At 51.0% G+C, this 27,813-nt stretch overlaps 2 protein-coding genes across 2 annotated transcripts; both read right to left on the minus strand.

The window, feature by feature from the left end:
• Window positions 1-18,213: 18,213 nt before the first annotated feature.
• On the minus strand, window positions 18,214-19,789 carry MIND_00384600 (TY3B-TY3B protein; the record flags this gene model as incomplete). The annotated part of the gene is made up of 3 exons (XM_037360677.1): window positions 18,214-18,231; window positions 18,281-18,898; window positions 19,220-19,789. The coding sequence occupies 3 exons, from the start codon at window positions 19,787-19,789 to the stop codon at window positions 18,214-18,216; spliced, it is 1,206 nt and encodes a 401-aa protein (XP_037223562.1).
• Window positions 19,790-20,565: 776 nt separating this feature from the next.
• MIND_00384700 (uncharacterized protein) lies at window positions 20,566-24,921 on the minus strand (the record flags this gene model as incomplete). The annotated part of the gene is made up of 9 exons (XM_037360678.1): window positions 20,566-20,845; window positions 20,898-21,499; window positions 21,548-21,871; window positions 21,924-22,458; window positions 22,504-22,673; window positions 22,723-22,966; window positions 23,009-24,375; window positions 24,444-24,536; window positions 24,589-24,921. 9 exons carry the CDS (start codon window positions 24,919-24,921, stop codon window positions 20,566-20,568), a joined length of 3,948 nt encoding a protein of 1,315 aa, XP_037223563.1.
• Window positions 24,922-27,813: the final 2,892 nt, after the last annotated feature.

A 27,813-nucleotide genomic window follows, 5' to 3' on the forward strand; every position in this document is an offset into this window, starting at 1 on the left:
TGGGTGATATGCTGTCGTCAAGGCACGCTTCATCCCCATCAACCGGCAGATCTCACTCCAGAATGAGTTGCGCCACCGAGAATCACGATCCGAGATGACTTGGCGCGGCAAGCCAAAATGCGACACCACATGCTTGAAGAATAGTTGTGCTGTCTCGACTTCGTCGATCTTGGTGGAGCATGGAATGAAGATACCATACTTGGTCAATTTGTCCACAATGACCAGTATGTTGTTACAGCCATAAGAATCAGGTAGCTCAGGGATAAAGTCCATTGAGATGACCTCGAACGGCTGTGACGGAATCGGAATGGGTTGAAGGAGACCCATTGGTGCATGGCGACGCGGCTTAGTTTTCTGACAGATATCGCAAGTAGAGATGAACTGCTTAAGGTCGCGAGACATTTGCGGCCAGTAGTACGTCGCAGCGAGCCGGTTGTAACAGCGATGATAACCGGCGTGCGCCGACTCGGTGATACCATCATGAACCTCGGCCATTACCTCCGGTCGGAGTTTTTCGGGTACACATAAGCGGTTGTTCCCTTCGCCATCCTCGAAATAGAGTAAGCCGGAATCCGAATAATGGAAATGGGGATATTGAGGATTAGACCAGTCATTCTCTCTCTTTAGACTATTGACAACCTTGGAAAAGTACTGGTCCGTATAGTAACCAGTTATCCACTGTTGTCTCTCTTCCTCGGTGAAACGCGGGAAACCGGGGTGTGGGTGGGAAAGGAAAGGACCAGATGAAACACTAGGGAGGTGAAGAGAAAAGGTGACTCTGACACTCACTCTAAACCAAAACCAAAACAAAACAACTCCAACAACCCAATGTAGTAATTAATCCTTCCAATACAATGCTCGGTAACGTTTGTGTGTGTGTTCGGGGGCTCCTACTGAAGTATACAGTAGTTGCAATCCAGGAGATAGTCGATAGTTTGTGTTATTTGTGGATAGTAACGGTGTAGACTTTGTCCGCGCAGCGGCAAGGGTCGTGGGAACGGTAGGTACTCGTATATAGTTGTGCAATTCAGTATCGGTCCGACGGCGTTATCGGTTCTTTGATTGACAGGCGGCGTCTGTCAACGATCGTATACAAATGCCCTTCGGGCCGTAGTCGTTCCGTTTCCGTGTTCTCGTAGTCGCGTTCTTAGTCCGAAAGCCCCTACCCTTTGGTACGCAGGCTATGAATGCAATCCAACTGGGATTCACTGTCCTTCTAGGTACATTATGGGCCCATTATATACTCCTGCCCCCGTCACCCCGTCACGCTGCTGCGGACTCGCCGTACCGCCTCCGTTGCTCGTATCGCCTCGCGAGGCTATCCCTCGTTGCTGCGTTTCCTTGACGATTCGTAAGCGTTAGGTGAGCAGCTTAGGCAAGCCTTACTCAGCCTTACTAACGCTTATTCAGCGTTTCTGGCTTTCCTTCCACCTCCATCCTCGCCCTCTCGCGTCCACCTTCAACCGTCCACCAGCCGCCGCCGTCGCCCGCGCTTCATCTCCCCCAAAATAATATTTTGAGTGCCCCCACTCAACTTCTTTTCCCACATACGCGGCTGTGCTGATGGTTTCCATCTCCAGGGACAGCCTTTTCCTTGCCATTTATAACCCTTTGCTTGGCCGTTACTCTCCATCTCCTGTCGCTATGTCTTATCCCACTTATTTCGACGTCTCCGACTTCGCCGTTGATCCGCGATTTCCTGTCGTCGAGCCTTGCACACCAATCCCCTTGTCTCCTCAAAGCTTCCGCATTCCTCCTCCGTCTATGCCTATCGAGGTCTCCGTGGGCCCCAACGGAGAGTCGGTTATGCCTCGTCTGCACGAGCACCCAGCTGCCGTCAACACTCCCGACGTCCAGCGTGCTATCCGTTGGCGCTCTCGCGTGAGTTCATTCCTGCTGATTGTCGTCCACTTCACAATCCTTGTTAGTTCATGACAAAATGCGCCTACTGCATTTTGAACAACCTTCCCTGCCGCTTCAGATGCTGCGGCGTCCCCTGCGCCAACTGTCTCTTGGCTGCCGACGATGACTGTTCATTTACTAACCCGGTCCTCTTCTTGTCGTCGCTCCGGGAGTGGCGCAACGAGGAAATTCGCGACCTGGGTCGCGAGCTGGCAAGACAGATCAGTGATCCATTCCAGCTTGGTACGTGTTCGTGGCTTCCCGTTGGTCCAACTAATTTCCTCCAGCCATCTGCCTCAACCATGCCGTCGAGCAGACGGATCGCGCTGCTCAAGGCGCCATCTCCTTGTTCGAGGTTCGTTCTTCTGGTCTTTAACTTGTACTTGTTGAGTCTTCCTAGGCGACCGCCCAGTCCTTCAACGGCATCTCTTCTGACGGCTATACCGACCTCGTTGGCCTCCCCGATAACTCCTCCCATCTCGAGCGTGTTCTCACGCACTGCCTGAGTTCTCGGGTGTTCGCGCCGGAAACCGTGTCGTCAGCGTGATTATGTGGTGATGCGCCAGTGACGCGTCAAGTCGGCTGGCCCGACTTCGTTTCTTGGCTTCTGTATGAGTCGACCAAGGTAGCTAGAAGCACATGTTGTTGTATTTTAGTCGGGCTTGAATCAGCTTTATGGGCCAAGATGCCCGTTTCACGTAGCTTTTCTGGTATTCGCGTGAGGATCTCGATCCCCGAGTCTTCGCGTTTCGATGGGTCTGACTCCTCGTCTTCGTCTGACGGCGCCGCCACTTTCGTAACCGCTGACCCAGCTCCATCCCGCTGGAAGCCTCAGCTCATCGCGGATGCCGTCGAGGTGGTCTTTGACGCGGCGGGACGGGCTATCTTTCCTCCGGTTAGCCCGCAGCCCTACCCCGCTACTTCAGCGGAAGTCGTTCGTGCTATAACTATGCGTCCACTAGTGAGTTTCTTCCTCCAGTCTTGAATATCGCTGACTTTCCTTAGTCGCTTCAAGCATGTTCAGGCTGCCTTGAGCGAGGCCTGGCCTGCACATTCCGGGCCATGGGCATTCCTTGCCCGCCATGTGCTGCCGCCCGGCGCCAATTCTTGCTGCTTTGTCGACCCCGTCAACTTCGTTGTCGCCATCAACAATTTCCGCCAGACGGAGCTCGCCGAAGTCCGCCGCGATCTTTCGGGCCGTGTTGCCGATTCCAGTATCGACCTGGAAGATGTTGGTGAGTCTCCGCCCAGTTCCTATCCCTCTTGCTTATTCGTCCAGACTCGTATTATGAACACGCCATTCGCCGTGTTAACCGTGTCGCCCAAGGAGCCATCCAGCGCTTTCAAGTGAGCGCCATATTCCGCGTTTTTCGCCACTTCACATCCTAGATCACGTCAGACGCCACGTATGGCCTCGTGACCGAGGGATATACCGCGTTTATTGACGCCTGCCCAACCCCATCGTTTCTGGGCTCGTTCATACACCTGGCGGCAGAGTCGGGCGTCGTTCATCCTTCCATCCAGGCTGCAGCCGCTGAGCGCGTCGCTATTTTGGCCCGCTCTCAGCTAGAGTAGCGCCTCGTGTTTTGACACGTAATGTGGTGTGACCCGCCTTCTTCCTTGTTGGGTTAGTCTGCTGATAGTTGCCGTTGCTAGGTTCTTTAGATCCGCGCTGACGCGTCCCCGTCCAACGCATAGCCCATCTCCCGTTTCTTGGTGGACAGCAACACCACAGCCTATGGCCAGTGCTCATCGACTAGCAACCTCGTCGTGTACTTTGTATAAATTGTACTTGGTAGATCTTGAATCGACATCAATCTCATCTCCAACATTTGAAATGTCTTCTTCTTCCTTGATCCGCTTGTCTACTCAGGAGCTGGCCTCCATTGAACAGATCTTGCAGGAGATCCGCCACCAGATCCCGCAGGACCCTGTGGCCCGCGACATCTTTCTGGTGGAACGCGCCACATTTGCGGTTAGTCGTCCTCGTGCCCGCGACCCTTGAGCTTATGCCTTTTAGCTCACGCTCATACCCTGCATCACTTCTTTTGTGGAAAATGCTTCAGCAGCTGAATGCATTTTCTCAATCCGCTCGGCGATGGCCCACCACGGCTTCCGCATCGGCGGCCCCTTCGGCCGTGTCCTGGCCGACATAGTCGTGTTTTGTTCCGACATTTCGCGTCTCCGCCGCGCCGCGCGCGGTGCTCAACGCGCCCCCACCGTACACACGGTTTCTTCCTCCTCCGATTCCGACCCGGTGACGGCCGAGATTGCCGATCATTCGGCCCGCCTGGTTGCGGCCGAGTGTCTCCGTGCCTCACCCCCGGCCTATGCCGTGCCAACTCCGCCAAGCTCTCCCAGCGAGATGCCGAGCCTAGAACCGGTTCGGATCGTCACCGACTCCGGCCATCTCCCTACAGGTGCGTGATCTCCCACTTTTGCGCCTAATTTGACCTCTAACAGTGAGTTTTCTAGTCCCACCTTCTCCCATCACTATGCTTTTATCCCAGTTTAGGGATCTCAAGGCGGGCCCCCGTCTTCCTGTATGCCATTTTTCTCTATTTTGTCTCAAATTTTACCCCTTTTGTACAGATTCAGTCGCCAATTCCGGTTCCCGTGTCGAAATTGCAAGTTTTCAAGCGGTCCCAGCAAGTACCCCCGCGGCCTCAAATAAACGTGCTCGATCCATCAGTCGATCGTCCCCGACATCAGCACGCCCCCAGAAGCGGCAGGGTACGCGTGTCCCCTTTGCCGTGCTTCCATACTGAAACGCGGGTGTTTCAGATCTTCAGGGAAGGCGCCTACCCACCCCGCGGGCATCAGCTCATATAGCTCCATCTATGCGAAAGATGATGGCCACTGCCTACCAGGCTAATGCAAAAGATGACAGCAAGGGCCTAGGATATATTATTTAAAGAAGTATTACTGTGTTTTTAGCACCTGGGGGATGATATCATTGATGGGACTGATGGTAATAAGGTATTGTGACTAATGTGGAACGATTTTTGATTGCCATCACTGCTTTTGATAGCTGAATTCTGTTAGATCAATCTTACCTAAGAGATTATTTATTTCCTTGTTTCTGTCCTATCAAGTCTCTAATATTACATACCGAGTCATCGGCCTGAAGAAAAGGTGATTTATCTGACATAATATGTCAAAACATTAGTCATATGCATCAGTTCCATTGAGAAAATCAGCAAATACAAGGGGCCTGACATCTTTTGCATTAGCCTGGTAAGCAATTGCCAGCATCTTTTGCATAGAATCAGCAATAGGTAGTGCGGGCATCACCGCCTTCCCGCACTCCCCAGCCTCGCTCAGAGGCCGCCTCCCTCCAACATCTCCTCGACATCGAGGCTCGCATACGCCTCCTCGAGCGCCAGCGCGATTGCGCCGCCTGGACTCTCGACACATTCTATCACGGCGTCGCGCCCAGCTCCGCCAGCTCCTCGGAAGAAGTCGGCGGCCGCGCACCCTTCGGCCCGGTAGGTGACGCGTACACCCTTCTCTTAGTCATTGAACTTTTTCCAGTCTTCGTAAGCGTTGTTCTTACTGCGGGACCCTAGGTCACCGCGTGCACCAATGCACCATCCTCAATTAGACTATAGCTTTTGCCTGTATTCCATAGACCCTGCAATTGTATGTTGATGCGCCTGGTGCGCCATCGTTCCATCGGATTGTTCGGATTAGCCGCGGGCTTCCCTGTCAACCGGTGTCTAACCCGATTTGGGTTGGGTCGCGATGCGCCCACCTCTTCTCTCAGCGCGCAATAAAATCCTTTGGGAGGTAATAGAAGGCTTTCGTGCCTCTCTTTGCTCTCCAGCCTCCAGTCTCAACCACGTCCTCAAACGGCAAAATTTTTCCTTGTCGACCTACCCGACTATGTCTCCCCATGTGCTTCCCAACGGCGCCGCAGCTCGCTTATCACAGGATGCTCGCACGATCCGTGCTAACTCTTTCAAGGACAAGGGAGCACGCTTTAACTTTCTACTGCGGGCCGCCCTTCACGCGGTACGCTTGTTTGCCGAGCCTAACTTATAGGCTGAGTTTGTTTCTGTTCACTTTTCTAGGTCACCGTTTTCAATCAGTCTTCCTCCACTGTTCTTTTGGAAGAACACGATGGCGAGCCCCCCCGCTCGTTCCATCATTCTCATCGCCGAAGCTTGCACTGAATGGCTCGATCCCGCCATGCTGGAAAGAGGGAATGCGCAGTCCCTCATCAACCAGCTGCACTCTTCCGCTGCTGAGCTCGCCCACATATATCTCGCCCTCCAGTGCAATCGTGAGGGCCACAGCGCCATTCACACGGCCGGGCACCTTCCGCAAAACGAGCAGGAAAAGGTGATCTCCTTCCCTCTGCTTTTCCTTCCTTACTGACGCGTCGTTTGTAGCGGTCCATCAAGAAGCCCCGCTTTGCGAGCATGCCTCGTCTTGACGAGCATACCGGTACGCTTTCGCCTGTCTCTTCGCTGGTGAGTGCTGACTGTTCCGCTAGATTTCCCAGCTAATTCGGGTTCCCAGATCCTCGAGACTCTGGAGTCGCCAGTTATTTTGGCACCTCAGCCAACTTTCGTGCGTGATTTATCGTCATAATACGCGTTTCCTGACGCGCTTATAGGTTTTATCTGTTCATCGCGATGGCAGCGTTGAGCCTGTGGATAGCCCAAAGGTTTCTACGCGCGGTTCGTCGCACCACATCTCATTTTTCGGCCAACTAACCAAATTCTTCTACAGCTCTTTCGCCAGAGGCTGCCATCTTTACCCCAAAAGGCGACTTTGTCCGCGAGGCTACCCCCCGTCGCTCCCGTCGTGGTGGACAGTAGCCCTCGTGGCTCTCTTCCTGCTGGTGCTTACACCCGTCCTCCGTCTGTCGATAGCCATGGCGACCCTCTTCATTATCGGTATCCGACAGTGCCTGTCCATGCCCCCATGGAAGGACATTCACGGCCCGTTCCAATCTTCGACATTCGCGGTCCTTCTCCTCCCATCTATCCGGTGCCTTTCGGGCCTCCACCAGTGGCTCCAGTCTTGCGTCCAGCATCTACTGCGTCGTCTCAGCACTCCCTTCAATCAGCTCCGCGTCCAAAGGAAGGATGGATCGATGTCCACGGCAAGCCTATCGATGTAGACGCGCCGCGCCCACCTAAACGGTCCATTCGGCAAATGTCTGGCGCCTCGCCGGGTCCCTCTTCCCGCGCTCGTGGTTCCGTGGCCAAAGTTCCCGCTGCTTACGCCAATGCGGCGACTGCTCCAGCATACATTCCCGGTCCAGCTATCCCGGTCGAGCATCTCAACAGTGCTCCTTATCCCAGTACGTCGACCGTTTTCTCGTTTTTCTCGCTTACTGACCTTCCCGTAGTTCGCTACAATTACGAACCCGCTGTCGATCTCTCCGGTTTGACCGTCAACTTAACCGACGCCAACCAGCATGACATCCTCTCCATTTTTGCTGAGATCGCCACAGGAGATTTGGGATACGGCCGCTGGCTGATGCATCGCGCGATGCTCGAGGCCCGCGTCAGCGGCTACATTGCTCGACCCTTGTCGATTCCGATGTATGCCACCGTGCCTTTGCATCAGGTTAGTTTTCCTCTTAGCCTTCTCTTCTTTTACTGATCTTTCCTCCAGCGCCATCCGGGCTGTCACCGCTACATCATCACCATCGAAGGGATGCTCGTCTCCAACGAGTGAACGCGCCAACGACGTCGTCGTTCTCAAGTTTCTTTTCTCGTTCATCATTCCCTCTCGCTCTCAGTCTCAGTCTCCGCGGTGCCCCGATTCGCCCGCGTGTACATGCTGTAGGATATCGGTGATGTAGTCGTTGTGCTGTGTTCTGTCGCTATCGTGCTTTCCCACTGTCGTGTACTGTCCGTAGTCGTGTAACCCCCGCTCCATCGTATAGTATAGCCTTCGGGCTTCAAAATATATGTTTTTCGGCCTTTTAACGCGTGACTCTTAAGTTTTATTGACTTGCATTTGTGTAGCTGATCTCTCGTCCCAATCGAGCTGATCTGGTAGTCACGTTGTCGCGTTCCGGCTACCTAACGGAGAGTCTTCGGACTTTGTTATAATATAGTAATTCCATTGCCTTTCGCGCGGCTTTGGTGGCCGTTTAGTTCTGCGTAAGCCATTTGCTTGATCTTCAGCCTCCGAGTCTTGATCCTTGTGATCCGACCCTGCTGGCTCATCATCGGAGTCTGATAAGGGTGTTAGAGGTGATCCCATGCCTCCGGCATCCTCGGCATTGTCGGCATTGTTGATGCGGAGCTTGATACCATCAAATTGGAAATCAGGCCCATGATATTCCAATTCTTCTTCAGGTTCAGCCTCTAATTCATCCAGAAGTTGCTTTGATGCATCAACTAAGTCCTCAATGTGCGTTCCCACGGTCAGCTTGTGGCGTTGATGGAAAGGGATAACTCTGAATCTTCCTATTTTCTTCTGCCATACTGCACCATTGAGTTCTGCCACAATATATGCTCCTCCTTTAGTCCTTCTGATGACCACTACTGGTCCAGCCCAGCGACTTCTATTACGAGCACTAGTAGAATCTTCATCTTCTGAATTCTTGACCAAGACTATATCACCAGGTCCAAATTTGTGATCTTTGATAGTCTTCTTGTACTTTTCTGCATATTCCTTTGCAGATAGCGCTCTTTCCTGTTGCATTCTTGATTTCATTTCCTCTACATGGGTGACATGTTTTGCCAAGGCCTTGGCTCTTAGGCCAATCAGTTCATCTGTTGAGATGATGGCATCAGGAAATTCTGATAACCAGGTGATCTCTGATATGTCCAGAGGCAAAGTTGGGTGTGCTCCACAGACAGCAAAATATGGTGAGCATCCCATTCCTCTCCTGATGGTGATCCTGTCTGCCCATAATACTTGATGGAAGAACCAATACCATTTGTTCAGATCTCCTCCTGTTGCTTTGTATAGAGATTGCCTCAGGTCCCAATGTCCTCTTTCAATGATACCATTTGCCTGAGAGTTGTATGGTGCAATTTTGATGCCTTTGATCCCATACTTGTGTTCTAACCATTTGATGGCTGCCACAAATGGAGTCCCATTGTCTGTGACAATCTCTTTAGGACAACCCCATCTGCAGATGACTTCTTCTAGCAAAAATAGCCCAATAGACTTTGCATTTTGTTCTCTAATAGCCCTTCCCTCTACATATCTGGAAAGAGCACATCTGGCATTTACCACAAAATGACATCCATGTGACTTTTCAGACATGTACATCACATCAGAATGGATTTTCTGAAATATTCCAGGAATTGCTGCAACCACTGGTGGTGCTCTTGTTAAATTCAATCTTCTCTTCTGGCAAAGAGTGCAGGTCTTGATATACCACCTAACATCATTCTCCATGTCAGGCCACCAAAACCTCAACTCTAACAAAGCTTTGGTTGGGAATGATCCTCTGTGCCCCAAAGAATCATGAGCTGCCCTCATCATATACATCCTATATGGTTTATCCACCACTAGTTGATGCATTGATTCTTTTCCTCTTTTATAAAGCTTCCCTTCCTTGCTAAGGAAGAACTTGGAGGCCAATGCCATAAATCTCTTGAATTTCCTATTGTCATTCATCCCAGTTGGCCTCTTCAAAGTGTCTTGAAGCCATTCCTTGACTAGTAGCATTTTATCATCCAACATTTTCACACCTTTTGATCTGTGTGCCTCTTCATAAGGTTCCCTCTCACTCTCATCCTCTTTGAGAATTTCATCAGGGAGCAATTTATCTTCATGTAAATCTGCTTGAAGATAGGCAGGCATCTCAAGTCCCTCTGCCTTGTAAGCTTCTTGAACCAGAGTATTATAGGCTCTGTTCTCTTCTCTAGCCTGATCTAACTCCTTTTGGAAATCTCTGACTGATTTAGGCAGGTTGACCATCTCCTGGACATAACCTCCTCTAGTATCAATGTCAGTCTTGAAGTCCTCAAAATCCAAAGGTTGATCAATGTCATAGTCCCAGTCTTCATGTTCCTCAGGAGGTTGGCTTGGCTCAAAACCATCCTTATCTGGTGGCCAGACTTCATCTCCTGGTTGAGACTCTCTTCTAGACAAACCATCTGGAGGGAAAGTTGCTCCCTTCACATGCTTGAGCTTGAATTTGAACATCAAAATCTGTTCAATCCACCTGTTGATAGTTGCATTTGGACCCATTCCCGGGTTATTCAGCATCCCCTGAATGTACTTGGCATCTGTCTCAATGACCAGTTTCCTGCAACCTAGTAACCAATACTTCATAGCTTCTAAAGCTCTCTTGAGACCATAAAGCTCCCTCTTTGGCTGAGAGAACTCTGCTTCTCTCCTGTTCAAAGGAATTGATGCAAACTTTGCATAGTAACGCTTCTTTGGATCCTTGGGGTCACACTGATAGATCTGAAGGCCCACTGCCATCCAAGAAGTGTCAACTGCCATGACAATGTCAGAATCCCACTCATAATTCAGTGGTTTGAGGCTTGGTGCATTGATCAGGGCTTCCTTCAACTTGACCATGGCCTTCTCTTGTGCTTCACCCCAGACAAAGTCCACATCTTTCCTGACTAGTTTCTGGATTGGCCTTGCCAAGATAGCATAGTCCTTGATGAACATTCTGAGCACTCCAACAGTTCCCAGAAATTTTCTGACATCAGAGGCATCCTTCAAAGGTCCCCATCTGGCAATTACTCCAACTCTGTCTGCATCTGCAGTTCTCCCTTCAAATGAGCACAGATGTCCAACCACATGGAACTTTTTCTGCACATAGGATAGACTTGGTGCCTGAGAATGTCCCTCCACAGTATTTCATCCTTTGAACCACTCTGTTCAAATTCTGGAAGTGCTCCCAGACAAATCTCCTAATGCCTGGGTTCTCAGGGATTGGTTCAGGTGTCCCATCTGGTAGTTCATATCTTGATCCTGGTCCTCTCAATGGTACATCATCAATGTAGGGTTGTGTGACATGTGGAATTTCATCTTGAAGAATGTAGGTCACATCATCATGGAAAATTGGAACACTGTTGGTCCATCCCATGGGCAACTTGACCAGTCTCATAGCTCCAAATGGTGTCTGGAATGTGGTGAAGTCCCTTGAACTCTCAGCAATATCCCTGGCATCATAACCAGAATAAAGGTCCAAACAACCACCACATGCTCTTCCTGCAAAGTGGTTGGCCAATTCTTCTGTTGCTGGTGGTATACCTGAGTGTGCAATGGTGACAGCATTCAGAGGTTCCAGAGCATGAACCAATCTGATACTCTTGCCATCCTTCTTCAAAACTCCAAAGAACTTGCTTCTATAAGATGCATTGGATGGTTCATAGACTCCAGCATCCAACTTTTTCTTGATCACTTTGCAGAATTCCTCTAGTTGGCCTCTTGGGATTGGGATTGTCCTCTCAACCCAAGTTTCATGTTCAATCACAGGGAATTCCACTGGTGGGAAGAAGTCATGGCGGAAATCCCCACGCTCGTTCTCAACCCAGGCAAATCCATCTTCATGATTCCCAACAAGCTCATGCATCAATTTGATCTCTTCAGGCTGAAGGAAATCTGCATGTCTCTTTTCCATGTCTTCTGCCCTTTCTTTGGTGTATCTCTTGCCTTCCTTGTACCCTTGTGGTCTTGGGTTCAAAGGTGGCAGATCAGCCAGAGGATCACCCTTGATCTCTCTCTTGATCCTATATCTCTCAGGCAGTTCTGTATAAACAGGCCTGACTTTGAGTCCAACTGGCTTGTACTTCTTTCCAGCAAATACAGAGGCCACCTCTTCAGGTTCTTGATCAATTTCTGATTCCTTCTTGTGTGACATGATGAAATCAAGTGATTGACAGCAAAAGCACCTCTCAACACCATCCATGTCATGGGTTGTGTGCATAGTCTCTCCCTCCTGAACCTGACTGGTCTTGAGCTTTCCAACTGGTTCCTTCAATATGTTGGCAAAGACCTTGTGTGGAACTCCCTCCACATCCTCCACCTTCTGTTGTTGATAGCTTTCAAATAATTCCTTAGCATTTGAGTCCTCCTTGAAACAAGATGCAGTTGACTTAGAGGCAGCCAGATAAGCTTCCACAGTCTTCATTGAAGTCATTTTGCCGCCTACAGGTTTGTACAACTGATCTATTGAGGCTTTTCCATCCTCATCAAACCCAATTAGCACGGCAATCTCTTCTCCTTGGCATAAGCCTGCCAATTCATCGAAGTCTGGTGAAAACCCTTGCCCAAGTTAGTCTCTACTGAAGCAGGTGGAGCAGAATCCTTGACTTTATGAGCTCCAGCACTGTTCTTGGTCCTGTCAAAAGTGGGTACAGTCCAATTCCTGCCAGTATTTGGGTCTGTCACAGTCAAGATCTGATGTTCCCCTTCATGTGCCATCCTGCTCTTGGTCAAAACATCAAAAGGTCTGCCCAGCAGGACCTTGTAGGCTGGTCCCTTGATAACATGCACTTGCAGGAAAATCTTGAATTCTCCCCATCTGAACATAACATTCCTTGCCAGTCCCATAGATTTCTCCAGTTGTCCATTTGCTGATTGCATGTAAATGTTGATTGATGGGTCCCACATCAAACCACATGCTTGTGCTGTCTCCAATGACATAGACACAATCTGAGATCCAGAATCCAGAACACATTCAATTGGTCCAGTTGAGTGAATATGTGGGTAGGTGACTTTGAGAGGTTCAGAGTCCCTTGCCACATAAATCTGCCTTGGTGTTTCATCCTCTTCAAGACCATCAAGGTATTGAAGGTAAGGGTCCTGAGCAACCATAGATCCAGCTGGTATTCCATCAACCTCAGTGTTGACAATGAAAACCCCTTCTACTTCAGGCAATTCACTCATTTCCACTGCATTGCTGTCCAAGCTTAACTGTACCTCTGGTACCATTTGTGCTGTGTTGGAAGCCAAGGATATTCCAGGAGTGTCCTGTACTGACTCCACTGGATGTCTAGCTCTAGTGAGACGAAGTTTCTCACGATCGCGTAGGTCCTTGCTAAGCCCAAACAGATCACCAAGTCTGATGGTGACTTCTGTGTCATTGATCCTGCCCAAAATGTCTTCTGCAAGGCCTTCCCTCTGAATAGGAGCCTTGTACTTGAATGAGCGCCCAGCGCCTTCATGTTCCTCCTCCTGTACAGGTTGTTTAGTCTTGGGTGGCTGAGTTCGAGCCCCACTGCCAACTTGAACAAACTTGTAAGGCAGGTTCTTCAACTCCTTGTTGACTTTAGCCCTCTTAGCTGGTTGCCTTGGTGGTTCATCATCATCATCCTCTAGTTCATCAATGTCCTCCCTCTCAGGTGGCCTGTTCTGATGTTGGCCTTCCTTCATCGAGGTCTCTAAAAACCCGAACCTTGTGAATTGTTGCCTCTGTTCTTCTTCTGTTGGGCAAACTGAATAGAGGGTCCACCTTGAGCATTCATCATATTGAACACTGCCTTGCCAAAAGATTCCATATCCATCATTGGGGCTTGTGTTGACTGAGAATTCATAGGCATAGGTGCATTCTGTGCCATATATGTGGGCTGTGCTGCATATCTCCCATTATCTGAAGTGGGTCCACCTTTGTCTGCAAGCTGACTGAGCTTGACATGGATAGTCCTGACTTCATCTCTGAGCATATCAAACTCATCATCATTGATGTTTGATGAGCCATCACCATAATAGTGCTGGCCTGCAGCTCCCTTTCTCTGCCAATATTCCTCAACTCTGACTGCTACTGGTGTTGGTCCTGGTGGAATAAAGTTGCCATCAGATAACCTCTGCTTGCCATCTTCCACAACAATCCAGCCCTTCATCAGGTGTTGATGCTTCCTTGGACAATCTCTTGCAAAGTGGTCTGGGTCTCCACAGTAGTAGCAACTAGAGCTGCTGTTGCCACCACCATTACCACCTCTGTTCATGCCTCCTCCATAGCCTCTATTGTTGTTATAGCCTCTATCCTGTTGGCCATAAGAGTTTTGTGCCCTGTCGCGCTGATCTTGATCGTCACGGTCACGCGGTGGATTATTCCTCTGATTTTGGAAAGCCTTAACCAATTCATCAATAGAGGACTTGGTCTGCCTTTGCCCAGCATCAACCATATCCCTCAGACCAGAGACTTGTCCTTCAAGATCATCAAGCCTGACATCACGCTCTTCCAATTTAACCCGTGGGAATTTCTCTGATCTTCTGACCTCAGTAGGTGAACCAATGTCATAGGTAGTGTCTCCCCCATTGGTCTTGGCATATCTTTCAGCCAACTTGATCAAGTCATCCAGCTTGATTGGATCCTCCTTTCTGTCTGAAGTTGCTGCTGCTCCAGCTGCAGGAGGTGTCTCCTCCTTGAGAATATTCTTGGTATGCATGACAGTCTTCAAAGATCTGGCAAACTCCTTCTCCAGAGTATCCAGATATCTTCTGCAAGCTTCTTTGTTCAGGATTATAGAAGGGTTCCTCTGAAGTTTCTTGATCAAAGCCTTGAACTTCAATCCAAATCTGGTAAGTTTTCCTTCCTGAGTGTGACGGATGCCATAATACTCGTCACATAATTCCTCCAGGTCCTTCATGGTACCCAACCTGTCTTCCTCTACCTCAGGATAGATCTTCTTGATAGCCTTCTTGAACTCTTCATATGTCTTGGTAATATCAGTGTACTCTGTCAAGAGTCTCCACTCTTCTTTCCTCTTGTTGGAAAGGTAACTGGTCAACATAGTCTTCTTTTCTTGGTCCTGATTGACCTTTCCTAAGGTGATCATATCATCAACCTGATCCAGGAAATCAATCAGATCATTCTTGTCTTCTGATGTGAACCTAGGAACTCCTGTTTCCCATGGTCTTGGTATTTTAAATGTAGCAGCATTCCCATTGCTAGCCTGGTTTGTAGCCATTGGTGCTTGGTTGTTGGATGAAGAAGAAGATGAAGATGAAGAAGATGTACTGGAACTTGGTGAATCAGGTATAGGTGTTGTGTATGGGAGTTGATTATCCCAGTTGTGGTAGTTGTCTGGATTCTCAAAGTCAAATCCTAGAGCCTGCTCAAGGTTTGTGTCTCCAAGGTCCTGTTCTTGTTCTTCTTGTTTAACTTCTCCCTCTGGACTATCTTCAGGGATATCTTCTGGGTCTGGCCTAAGTGCAGAAGCCAATAATTCAACCCAAGCTCCTACTCTCTCCTGATGCTCCACCTCTTGTGAGTTATTTGATGATGAAATGTTCAATGAAGGAGTGGATGTATTCCTGTTACCAATCAATGGTACCCAGTTATGATGATCTTCAGTACTATGATCAAAGTCTTGTTCTTCTCTAAGCAAAGGTTCTTCAAGGATAGAAGGCAACACAGCCAGTATGTGTCCTTCTAGTTCAAAGGAGTCTTCTTCAACTACCTCAGTAGTAGTTGTGTCAGGTCCTGGTACAGTAGTTGTTGAATTATTTGTTGTAACTGATGTTGTGTGACCAGTTGTGACTTGTGTATTACGTAATTCTGACCAGCGCTCTGCCCGGTCACGTGCCTTATCTCGTTCCAAATTTCTCGCAATATAAGCCGCAGATAGTCTTGAACTCGTGATTATATGTGGTCAACACAATATAATATTTGTCGAATATTCTGGATGAACCCCCTCGCGGTGGGCTCCAGATGAAACGCGGGAAACCGGGGTGTGGGTGGGAAAGGAAAGGACCAGATGAAACACTAGGGAGGTGAAGAGAAAAGGTGACTCTGACACTCACTCTAAACCAAAACCAAAACAAAACAACTCCAACAACCCAATGTAGTAATTAATCCTTCCAATACAATGCTCGGTAACGTTTGTGTGTGTGTTCGGGGGCTCCTACTGAAGTATACAGTAGTTGCAATCCAGGAGATAGTCGATAGTTTGTGTTATTTGTGGATAGTAACGGTGTAGACTTTGTCCGCGCGCAGCGGCAAGGGTCGTGGGAACGGTAGGTACTCGTATATAGTTGTGCAATTCAGTATCGGTCCGACGGCGTTATCGGTTCTTTGATTGACAGGCGGCGTCTGTCAACGATCGTATACAAATGCCCTTCGGGCCGTAGTCGTTCCGTTTCCGTGTTCTCGTAGTCGCGTTCTTAGTCCGAAAGCCCCTACCCTTTGGTACGCAGGCTATGAATGCAATCCAACTGGGATTCACTGTCCTTCTAGGTACATTATGGGCCCATTATATACTCCTGCCCCCGTCACCCCGTCACGCTGCTGCGGACTCGCCGTACCGCCTCCGTTGCTCGTATCGCCTCGCGAGGCTATCCCTCGTTGCTGCGTTTCCTTGACGATTCGTAAGCGTTAGGTGAGCAGCTTAGGCAAGCCTTACTCAGCCTTACTAACGCTTATTCAGCGTTTCTGGCTTTCCTTCCACCTCCATCCTCGCCCTCTCGCGTCCACCTTCAACCGTCCACCAGCCGCCGCGTCGCCCGTGCTTCATCGGAGATGCTGACTACAACGGAGAATGATCGGGAAGTGCAGTAAGGGCACTCGAGCACATCTTGCAGATCACAGCTGTCAGCTGCAATCGTGACCGGCCCAAGTGCTGGTGGTTCCTCGGTTTCCTGGGTCACCTTGGTGGCCACCCTGAGTAACTTCTCCTCAAAATGAGGCCCAAGCTCCTCGTACATGTTTTTGAGTGGGTCGTCGGTCGAGATTTCGATAGATGGAATATTGTCGGTGAGTGGTGATTGTTGGATAGGGACGCGCCGTCGTAAGCGTGAGACTGGATCAACATTTGAATGCACCCGGCCTGCGCGGTGAACGATCTTGAGTCCGGGGTAGGCGGCGAAAACTGTCCCCCAGGTTAGTAATCGGCGGTTGACATTCTGATAAGTTCGGCTCCAGGTAAGAGCGGCATGATCCGTTATAGCAGCCACGATTTCCCCTTCTAGAAACGGCTGGAATTTAATCAGCGCTTCTTTTAGTGCCAAAGCTTCGCGTTCTGTAGGGGGAGTAGTTGCGCTCCGGGGATTTTAGGATCCGGGACCAGTAGGCGACAACGCGTTCAATGTGAACAGTGGTTTCCTCAAACGCGGGAGCCCAATCGCCGGGCGCTGGCACATCTTCGACACCTTTGATGCCAGTTACCAAAGCAGGAATTGGATCACCCGCCTTGAAAGCCCGCTGTAGCCGCTCGTATGTCCGCGTCCCTCTAAGATCGCGGATCATGACAGGCTGGACTTGCTGAAGAATGCCCGCCAGACCGTAATCACACGCGTCTGTGTAGACACGATAAGGCCGGCCCGCTATGGCATAACCACGAACCGGTGCATTCGTCAGTGTCTGCTTACACAATTCGAAAGCTTCCCGGTGCAAGTCCGACCATTCCCACTGCACTCCCTTCCTGAGCAACTGAAAAAAGGGTTGCGCTATCCAGGAGTAGAATGGAATGTAAGCCGAAAAATATACCATCATCCCGAGAAATGCTTGCAGATCACGTACGTTCTGAGGTTCCGCAAGTTGGATGATTGCATCGACCTTCTCCTTGTGAGTGGAGAGACCCAAACGTGATACCTTCTGGCCCAGAAGTAGCAGCGACTGGTAACCCAAGTGGCATTTCGGTGGTGAGAGTGTGATATTAGCAGCGGAGATTGCCCCGAAGAGCTTGTCCAGATGCTGCAGATGATCATCGAAGGTCAGCGAAAACACAACAATGTCATCAATATAGACCAACGCGAAGATCCATAGGAACGGGCGCAAGCACGTTCTGCATCACACGTTGGAAGACGCTGGGTCCATTGCGGTACCCGAAAGGCATGCGACGGAATTGCCAAAGGCCGCGGTGAGTTCGGAAAGCCAATTTTTCGGCAGCAGAGTCGGTCATTGTCAGCTGAGTGAAGCCCGCAAGAGCGTCGAGGGTCGTCAGCCATTGAGATCCAGATAACGCTTGCAGAATGTCATCTTGTTTGGGCAAAGGAAATTCGTCAGGAATGACCATTTCATTGAGTTTTGCGGAGATCAATGACCATTCGTGGCTTTCGCGTTGCGGTAAACGATGAAAACAGGCACCGCCCAGGGACTTCTTGATGGTTCGATAACCCCCAACTGGATCCAAGCGTCCATCTGCTTATCGATTACCTCTCGATTGGCGGGAGAAACCGGGAACGGCGGCAGAGAAACAGGCTCGGCACCTGGTTTCATGGGAATATCCACATGTGCGTCGTAATTCCCCAGTCTCCCATCCAAGCCGAAAGCCTTAGCATTGCGAATCACCACTTCTTCCAGCTGTCGGCGCTGATCCAAGGTCACATTCGCCGAGATGTCGATATTCTTCAGGAGTTCTGCTGTATCGATTACCTCTGGCGGTGTCTCCGCGGTCTTGGGCCCTCCTTCGAGTGGTTCTTCTGCTAGCGGGTCATCCGGCTCTGTAGCGTTGCGTTGGGCCTTTGAGGAGATGCTTGTACGCGAGCGCACAGTGGACGCGTCAGCAGTGATCGGGATCTTCGCCTCATGGCCGAAGACAGCGTGTGATGACGGATGACTCTCTTCCGCTCCCCTCATCTCTGTTCTTTCGACGTCCTCCGCTAGGCTGCGAACGAGATTCGCGTGTGCGTGAATCTGCTCCTGCTGTTCTGATGAATACTGATTCATCCTGTCCAGCCAGCCTGAAGGATTCCGAGCGACACCCAGGATTTGGCCAGCTGAGATGGTGACGGGTGCTTTGGAGAAGTTAGCGACATGCAGTATTGGGTTCTCGCTGGAGATGAGTGAGTCGGCAGCTCCATATAAATCGTCTGCATTGCCGTTTGTCCTCAGCTGACGCTCGACAAACAGCACGTCTTGTCCCTGTCGGAAATAAGCATGGACACGCACAGCAACGCTCGACTCGGGCGGAATCACAGTCCGCTCAAGAGCCCAAACCTCGCGGTTCTGTTTACGGAGGCTGGCTCTTCGTCTCAGCTTTTTATTTCGGCGATGTATGCTTGCCTTGGGACCCTTGGGAAGCATTGCGGCAGATTTCGCCACTTGAACTTTGAAGGCATGGCCTTCATCGTCTAGCAGACTTGGTGCAGTCGAAGACTCCACCTGTAGCTGACGTCCAGTGTCACCAAACCGCAGGTAAGACTTGCCGTCGTGACGCAGAATTGAAATAGAGTACTGATCTGCGAAATCGTTGCCCAGAATGAGTGACGTCTGCATGCCGGAGACGACGTAGGCCTCGATATTCAGCTTAACAGGTCCGTCGTCAGTCGTGAAGTACAGGTCCAAGTTGACGAAGCCTGATATAGCTGACTTGCCCGTAACCTGGATGAGTTTTATGTCGTGTCCAGCTTTAACTCTGGGTGGATTGGTGAGTCCGTCCAACGTTTTGCGCGAAATCAAAGTAATGTCCGATCCAGAGTCAATAATTACCTTGACTGGATCTGCGTTCAAACTTCCAACTGTTGCGAGCGCCTCGGTAGCTGATGCGCCGAGGAAAGCGCTTCCCGGAGGTCGCGCCATGTGTTTACGCAGTTCAACGACCGAGCTATTGCCCTGGTAAGGTGTGTGCATTACTCTGAAGTTCACCGCTTTGATCTCCTGTGCTAACCGTCGTCTAGAACGTCGATTCAGTGAAGACCTCGAAGTATAGGTCATTGCCTCGACGACCGGAGCATCCTGCGTGTCAAGCGATGCGGTGCCGGTAGCAGAGTCAACACGGTGCGGGCAGTCGTCCTGATGTGTGGCCATTTCCGGTATGTCCGTGTCTCGGGATGAGCCTTCTGACTCAGTATTTCCCCCCAGGGCTGAATTACTCCCAAGTCCGGTCGCGTTCGAGTAAACGACGCCGGATTCAGGTTCAGTAATCCGAGGGGCAATATCAAAACCCTGTTCATCGGACGATGAAGCCTCAAGACTGTAGTACAGGTCGTCGTACGTATCCTGAGCGTCCAGCTCCTCGTCGGAAGGGGCTAGACGAAATGGCCGCGACAGCCGCGACATGGCCGCGACACAGCCGCCGCAAGGCCGCCGTAGGGCCGCGACATGGCCGCAACCACCGTCACGCTCCATTGCACTTGGCCGCACAACTTCGAAATGAGAAAAAGAAGACAGGAAGGCGAATACTGGTACTCAGCTTACTTCAGCCACGGTTGGCAATGTACCAGTGCCCGAGTCATGTTTGTTAGTTCCAGTGCGCCGGCGGGACTCAGGCTGAGTGTTGAATCTTGATTCAATAATGTTGCCTGCAGCCTGAGTGTGCCGCAGGGCCCGGGAACATATTCACATAGGATTAGCCCAAAGTATGAGGTCGCAATTCATGATATGTAACTTGTCGCGCTTGAACGACGCGAATCGCGATAGCACTGCTACAAAGTTGTATTCAGCCCAGATTTTCGAATTGGAGTTTCTGAGAGTGTTGATATTCGACAAAGTGTGGCCAGCGGGAGGGCGAGAGTCGGAAAGACTCAGGTTGCGGCTGTGTGACTGATGTTGCGGCCATCTCACTGATGTGTGACATGGCCGCAGCACAGCCGCAGCATCAGGGAATTTGCACGCGGCTGATGAACGCTGGTGCAGATGGTCAGCCATGATTCATCCTGGTATAACGCTGGCCAATGCTGGCCAATTGTTCCCATGTCAGTAGGTAGCTGGCCAATACATCACCGAGCAGATGTAAGTTGGCCAACGGTTGGCCAGCGCTGGGCAGGTTCATCCCAGTAGGTATTGCCCCGGTCAAGTACTTATTAGGCTGGTTGTATCTGCCACAGAAATGGCATCTAATCAAGCTGCATTTCGTCATCGGACTCGACTTCGTTAAATGCTGCCCCACTACCATCGATATCCATGTCCTCTTCCGACTCCGACTCCGAGTCTTGTGAGTCCTCTGTGTCTGACTGAGACGAATCACTCTCTGTGCTTCCGGGCCGCTCCTCGACGTCTTCAATATCGCCCTCTTCTTCATGTGTTGCGTCCTCTACCATCAGCTCTCCGTGGCCGCGATCGAGATGACCTATACCACCACCGACATACCGCATCACCATGTCGCGGTCGGCAAATCTATCAGCGGTGAGTAGGGCACGCTGATGGCAGGGCAGGAGCGCAGACTCACATGCCCACGTAGAAGTTATTCCAGTCGCTCTTCTCGCTTGACAGTCGTGCAGCTGTCTTTTGCTGTGTCTGCAGAAGCTCCGTTGTGCGATCACGACAGAAGACGGGCATCAAGTGTGCCCCGCGAACGACATGCTCTGGGTCAAGAAATCCGAATGCGGCTGGATCGGTGTCCGGAACAAATCCCACCATGGGTAGGCGACCCTCCCGGAGACCCGCCACATAGCATGGCTCTTCCCCCATCCACCTAACCCAAAGGAACTCCATCCGACTTGGCGTCGTCCGAGTTGTGTTTGAGACGAGAGAGACAGTTGCGTTGAAGATGCCGAGGATTTGCGCGTACCAATATGGATGAGCACCAGGATGTCCGGCATTGGGGGAGTGGACCATTACGAAGGGCAGAGCGCCGGAGTTCATAACGTCCTGGTCTCGGCGAACGTCGTATGTTGTATAGTTGACCCGAAATAGCTTATTAGCATAGATCTTGTCTCCGCGTATGTCGACTGTGCGGCGATCGGCATCTGAGAAAGTATGCTCATCGCCATCGAATGCGAGGTTGAGAATGCGAGCAAGTAGATGATCTTGTAGGCGAGGAATGAAGTGCTGAAATTGCTATGTCAATGTTATGCAGCCGCAGCGGAAGTCAAGTACCTTCATTGCAGGATCTGAGTCAGTGGGTTTGAAGTCTGTATACAGGTTGAGTGGCTTGCGGCGTGACAAGCTGATACAGTGATGGATCTCGAGAGCTTTGGCGCCGTATGGATCGGCGAAAAACATTTCAGACCGCTTCATTCGACGTGGCCCTGTATTCCGCTTGCCCGGCTGTCGATTCTGGGTCCGAGCTTTATAGCCTTCGACTGCTTGAGACCACCGAGCGCGCTGCATTCGCATAAAACGCCTTGCAATTTGCGGCGCATGGTCGCGCTTGCTGGTTACGGAATACAAGCGCTTGACAAGTCGGTGAAGACTTTCTCCCTGATAATAGAATTAGCAAATGGATATTAGACTTGGAACGGTGTCGACCAACCAAACGAGTTGAATAAACATCTGAAGTCGAGAAGAGGCGAATTGTAGGTGCGTAGTCGGGCATTGCGTGGTACTTATATGTGTTTAAATTGAGTGTCTTGCGCTTTTTGCTGATCTTTTGTGGCTCGGAATCCAGTTGGGACGTCGTCGCACGTCCGGCCCGCTTTGCGGCGGTTGCGGCCTTTTGTCTGTTGCGCGAATTTTGTTCTCGTGGCAGCTCATACGTTTCGAAAGCCGCACACGTAGTCCTTTTGAAGTCGCGCATGAGGCGGCCAATTTCGGGTGTTAAAAGCCGCAGATGTTCAAGGGTTGGATCTGTATGCATTCGGAGCTTTGCAAAAGCATGCCACTCAGCCAAACGATAAAGCAGCTTCAAAATCCGGCTATTGTGCTCTTCGGGGAAGAGGCCATCGAAAACCGGAACTGCACATTGCAAGAGGTCTTCGAAGTCCCGTGCGCCCAGCTTCTTCATTTCCGACGCATTATTTGGGAAGCGACGGATGGTATCGAGCCCAAAAGTGGGTATAAGCCGATAACTGTAAATGTTGTAAGCATGTATTTTGATTACACCATTTATATACCGTCTGTTGAGCTCGCTCACAAGCTCTGTCCCATCTGGCTGCGCGTGAAGGAGCCGAATAAGATGTGTGAATGTATTTTTCCAGACGCCGAGCTCGAACTCATGCATGAGATCAACGACAAGCATTCGGTGAAGCTGAAAGTCATCGCCGAGCCTCTCGATAAATGCATTCTATTGAGTAAATAAGGCTATGATATAAATGCTTTTGCTGAGAGCTGACCTTGGTTGGGACCGACGAAGTTTCCTTCAATAAATCCTCGACAGCAGTTGAGCCAATGCCATACGCCAGACGATAGATTTTATCTCGAGCATTTTTGACCGCTGACGTTAGATAATGGCGTATTTTCGAGCCAATACGAGCACTGATATCACGCACAAAACCCATGAGATGCATCTCTTTCTTGGGGATGAGACAACGCGGGCAGGGACATAAGCCGCCATCCCGAACGGTTGCGAGCAGCACCCTGAATTCGTCAGTGTTTGTTCAGTGACCAGCAATAACATACTTTTCTGGATAATCTGCAGAATATGTAAATATTCGAGGGTATACTCGCCGTTCGACACCATCGGCACATCTAATTACCACTCCATATCGATATGCGTGAAGAAATTCATCATCGAGAAGGAATTTCCATACTGCGTGCATCAGTTCCCGTCGACAGTGTGTCAGGATATCATCTTTCTGAGTTCGCCATTTAACGTGGAATTCAGAGATGATGTCTTGGATAAAGTCGGGAAGCTTAAAATGTGAGCCGTCAGCGTCCGTTGTAGAATGTTCGTTAAGAAACTGACCGATGGAATATACGCAACATGATGTTCGGGCGCTGCAACTTGGCTTATCGCGAAAAAATTTTGAGAGGTTCCCGAAAAGAAGGTAAATTGGCCATAGCTTTGCTGTCCCAAAGTTGGCGAGATGCGTGGAGTCCGACCAAAACATAAGCGCCGCCACTGTCTTTTCGAGTTTACAGTCTGGTTCGTCTGGCGGGAGTTCAGCGTGAAACCGTACGTTATCGTGCTCCTCAATAAAAGCATCAGAATTGTACAGTTCGCTGAAGACACGAATGTCTTCGCCTGTACTCTGAACTCGATGAAAGAGTTTGAATGGGGTGTAATGGAAGTGGCGAGATAACGGGTCTGCGAAGGCTAGCTTGATTACCGACATAAGACTGCGGTACCACAAGCCAGGGACTGCAATCATACGGGAGGGGATACTTGCAGAGCCAGACGGTACTTCGATTTCGACACTGGTCTGCTGGAACTGTTGGAGTAGCGGAAACGCCTCTTCCGCAGCCTTCTCCGCAGCCTTCTCTGCCTGCTCTGCGCGAAATCCACGCAAATCACTGACATTGAACTCAGGATGCAATAGTACATCCGAGACAAGAGCGTTTAGCTGACTGGTCGACTTGGTCGTATGGCCGTTGTTCTGCCAGCCAAGCAATAGTGATGCCGATGTGTTGACAGACAATGTACTAGCCGGTGGGGCTGGAAGATTCGATGGGGCTGGCAGTTGTCCGTTGACATCGTATGGGGGTGTGAAGTAATCGCAAAGGTCGTCAGAACGGAGAAGAGTATCCGGGTCATAGCTTGGGCGGTGAAGATAAGAGCGCCAGAGATGGAATCGATTGACGACTGTCCGGAATGTGTCTCGGACGATAAGATGCACTCGATGTACACTGACGGGTTCTTCTGGCTCGGGCATCGAAGTTTGCTCGAGATTTTGGGCAGGTACAAGTTGCTCGGGAAGTTCCTCCCGATAGCGAGCAGGGAGACGAGCCGTCCGCTTGGGACGTTGAGTGGTCGGTGGGGGATTATTGGTAGGTGGAGGTGGAGGCGGCGGCGGAGGCGGAGGCGGAGGGGCGGCGGCGGCGGGGGGCTAGTATTGTGAACAGGTGGATCATCAAGTGAGGGACCCGGAGATGATGGATTGTTTGGGGGCGGGACATCTGGCTGAGGAGTATTGACTGCCGATAACGTAGTCGATTCCAAATTTAAGTCGGGTGAAGGCATAGGTTGCAGCCCAGAGGAGCCGGGAGCCTGATTATAGATGAGACTGCAGTGCTAATCTAGCCATTCGGAGAGTGCTTACTGGATCCAATTCCGCGCCGGCTCCAGTAGGGTGCCGTGGTACTCCTCTTTGTGGGTCACTATAGCCCTTCCCTCGTCGTCTGCTGGTAAGGCCTGGTAAACGTGGGCCGTTGCTGGTCTCGGACACGGTGCTTGTTCCAGGCTTTGCAAGCTGTGCTATCTGTGTGCGGTATTCTTCACATGTTGCTTCGTGCCTCCGGAGGGTAGATGGGTTCTCGCGAGTCTGACCACAGACACACTTCAATACCATGATGGTAAGGAAGAGGATGAGGCCAAGTATGCGGTAACGTTGTTGCGGCAAACCGGCTGTCGTCGATGCCCCGGAGGGCAGCATTCAGCGTTGTCGCACAGATTGAGGCTTCGTCGGAAGGCAAGTGAGAAAAAAGGGGTATTAGTCAAATGCATTATGCGCTACGATCACATGCAGCATGCTACGACGATCGGTGCGCGCGCGTCTGAGACAAGACGATCCCTGCGTGACTTGCTCCAGTTTGTTGATTATCTTGGCAATGAGCTGGATAAAAGCAAAACGGGGGGCTTCTTACCTTTTGCTCTTAACCCCCACCAACGTTTGCCCTTGCCCGCCTCTGGTACATCTTGCCTGCCCCTCCTTCGATGACTTACCCACACCTAGATGCCTTCCCGTCGTCATTCACGCTCTCGTTCGCGTTCGCGTTCGCGTTCGTTCGCGCTCGCCTCCTCGTGGCCGCCATGGCGCGTCTTCCCATCGACCCTCCTCTTCCCTACCTCCTTCATCCTCCCCCACCGCTGGTCGTGCCGATAGTCCTGTTCAGGCGGGTCGCAAGCGTAAAGCCCCCCCCGTATGTACCTTCTCTGTTCTCTTGTGGTCAACGGCATTGACTCTGGACAGAGTCAAATCCGTATCTGCTAGTGGTCGTCCACTCCGTCGGGTTGCTGCCTGCTTTGGAAGCATTGCGACCATCCTCCTTGAGGCCAAGAAGCTGGAGGACGATCCATATGGCACCAACGACGAAATCCAGGTGATGTTCGTGGATGAGAGCTACAGTGAGGAAGAGAAGGACAAGTTTCTGGAAGGAGAAACGCGCGTGAGTGCTACATCATTGACAGGCCTAGGATTCACGCACCTTCCAGCGACGAGCGCAACTATGAAGCCAACCTCATCATCCACCGTCTCCTCCCAGGTTTGGCTCAGAAGCGAGCATCATTGCCGGCTGAGGACTTGGATGCCTGGCTCCAGACGGTTAGTATCCATCAACGCCAGCCAACTTACTCACATATCTCGTAGGCCCAACGAGGCGCAAATACTGGACGCTCGGAGGACTTTGCCAAGATCACTGAGCTCGTCGCAAGCTGGATTAACAACGATATCAGCACAAACACTGCTGACATTCGCACATTTGACTACACACCAGCAGTCGAAGAGACCGACCAAGACGGCAACACTGTCATCATCCGAAAGCGAGCCCCCTACTTGGTCCCTGATGACCGCCGCGGTCGCGGGACGAAGCCACGATATAACCGGCGGTTTGCTGTCGAGCATCGAAGTCGATTGGAAGGATGAAAGGTGTGTGACTTCTTGTCACTTGCTTCTTCCACTCTCACAACCTGTCATGTAGGATTCGAAGAGCCATCGACGAAGGGCGGCAACAGCTGGCACCGTCCTACTACGCCCGTGTTTTCTATGCTGGCTTCCGCGGGGACCCGGAGGATATTGAAAAGGGCTTCCTCAAGAGCCGATACTTGCTTCGGGTGTGTATTCAGTTGCCTCCAAAGTTATGTATTGACCCCTTCATTTCCAGACTGTTTCCGCGATACTCCTTGCTACAACGGAGACCGTGGGACGACGATGACGAGAACCAGCCACCGACGAAGAAGGCAAAGACGAAAAAGGGGACTCGTAAGACCTGCGCGGAGCTTGCAGGGCTCAACGGCAAGATAACTGGGCGTGTTATCGCATATGGCGCTATCCAGGTGCGTGTTCTGTACTTCATTTGCCCCCATTTTGACACCAAATACAGTTGTATATGTCTCTCCTCAATGTCCATGAATGGACCGAAGTCTATGCCGGCGTCTCCCTCCCGCAAATGTACGATTTTCTCGTCGATTACTTCGAGGAGCCGGCTCCTGGAACCGAAGCGCGGAAGAGGACCGATGCCTTGCTGGCTTGGTGGAACAGGTATGTCTCTTGGTTTGGTCTAAACCACGCTGACGCGCCGTTAGTAAACTCTTCAAAACTCACGCGTCATCTGCAAGCACATACCTGCCCTTCCGTCAGCTCCCGCGCAACGCTGCGTGCGCAGCGCGCCGCTCTGGAGCGCTCGAATATCTAGAATACCTGGCCTGTAACCCTCTCGCAAAATACATTTCATTTTCTATGCTATTATTTGCTTTTGAATATAAGAAATTATGGGAATGCGAATGAATTGGGTTCCATCTGACTAGATACACGCCGTACTGTCCATTTGTCCACCGCGCAAGCCAGTTCCACACCCTAGTGGCGTGTACATGACCAGAAACACACCAGTTGGCGGCAATGTAGCCAGTGTTGGCGAAAGTGAGTGCCTTTGGTAAGCACCAAACCAATGCTGGCCAACAGGGTCCCCAGCCTGGTCGTGCTGATGGTGTTGGTAAGCGTTGGCCAACGTTGACCGGGAACGCGCAAATTCCCTGATGAGCAAGGCCGCATCAAGGCCGCGACAAAATCTTGGATGGCTGCGGCCATGAAGGTACAGCCACATGAAGTTGGCCGCAGGGCCGCAACATGGCCGCCGTACTGCCGCGACATGTCAATACTTAAGTCGTTTCTCTGCGTCAAACCGAGCCGCGATTGATTTATTTTAGCACTACATGTCCCCTTTGACCAACCTGCACCCAGCTCTATGCTCTACTGTGGCAGCCACGTCCGTACAGCCTACCTGCGGCCGTGTGGCTGTGCAATCGCGGCCCTGCGGCCGTGTCGCGGCCATTTAGCGTGGCCCCGTCGGAAGCCGACGCGAGGTGCGCACGAGCAATTTTATTGCCTTTGAACGAATGCTTACACTCGTTATCCCAGTGTTTCCCACTCCCGCAATGACGGCAAGGGCGTGCACCCTTGGACTCCGGCGTCGCTTTACGCGATACATTCGCATCATCCTTTGGGAATGATGGAGGCGGGAGATTGGAGGACCAGCCGACTGCGTTCACTCGAGCAGCATACGAACGATATTGTGAATTATCACGATCACGATCACGTTCGCGATATGGC

This window comes from Mycena indigotica (assembly GCF_014461135.1).
Source record: "Mycena indigotica strain 171206Taipei chromosome Unknown Mind.scaff0003, whole genome shotgun sequence".
Taxonomy (NCBI): Eukaryota; Fungi; Basidiomycota; class Agaricomycetes; order Agaricales; family Mycenaceae; genus Mycena; species Mycena indigotica.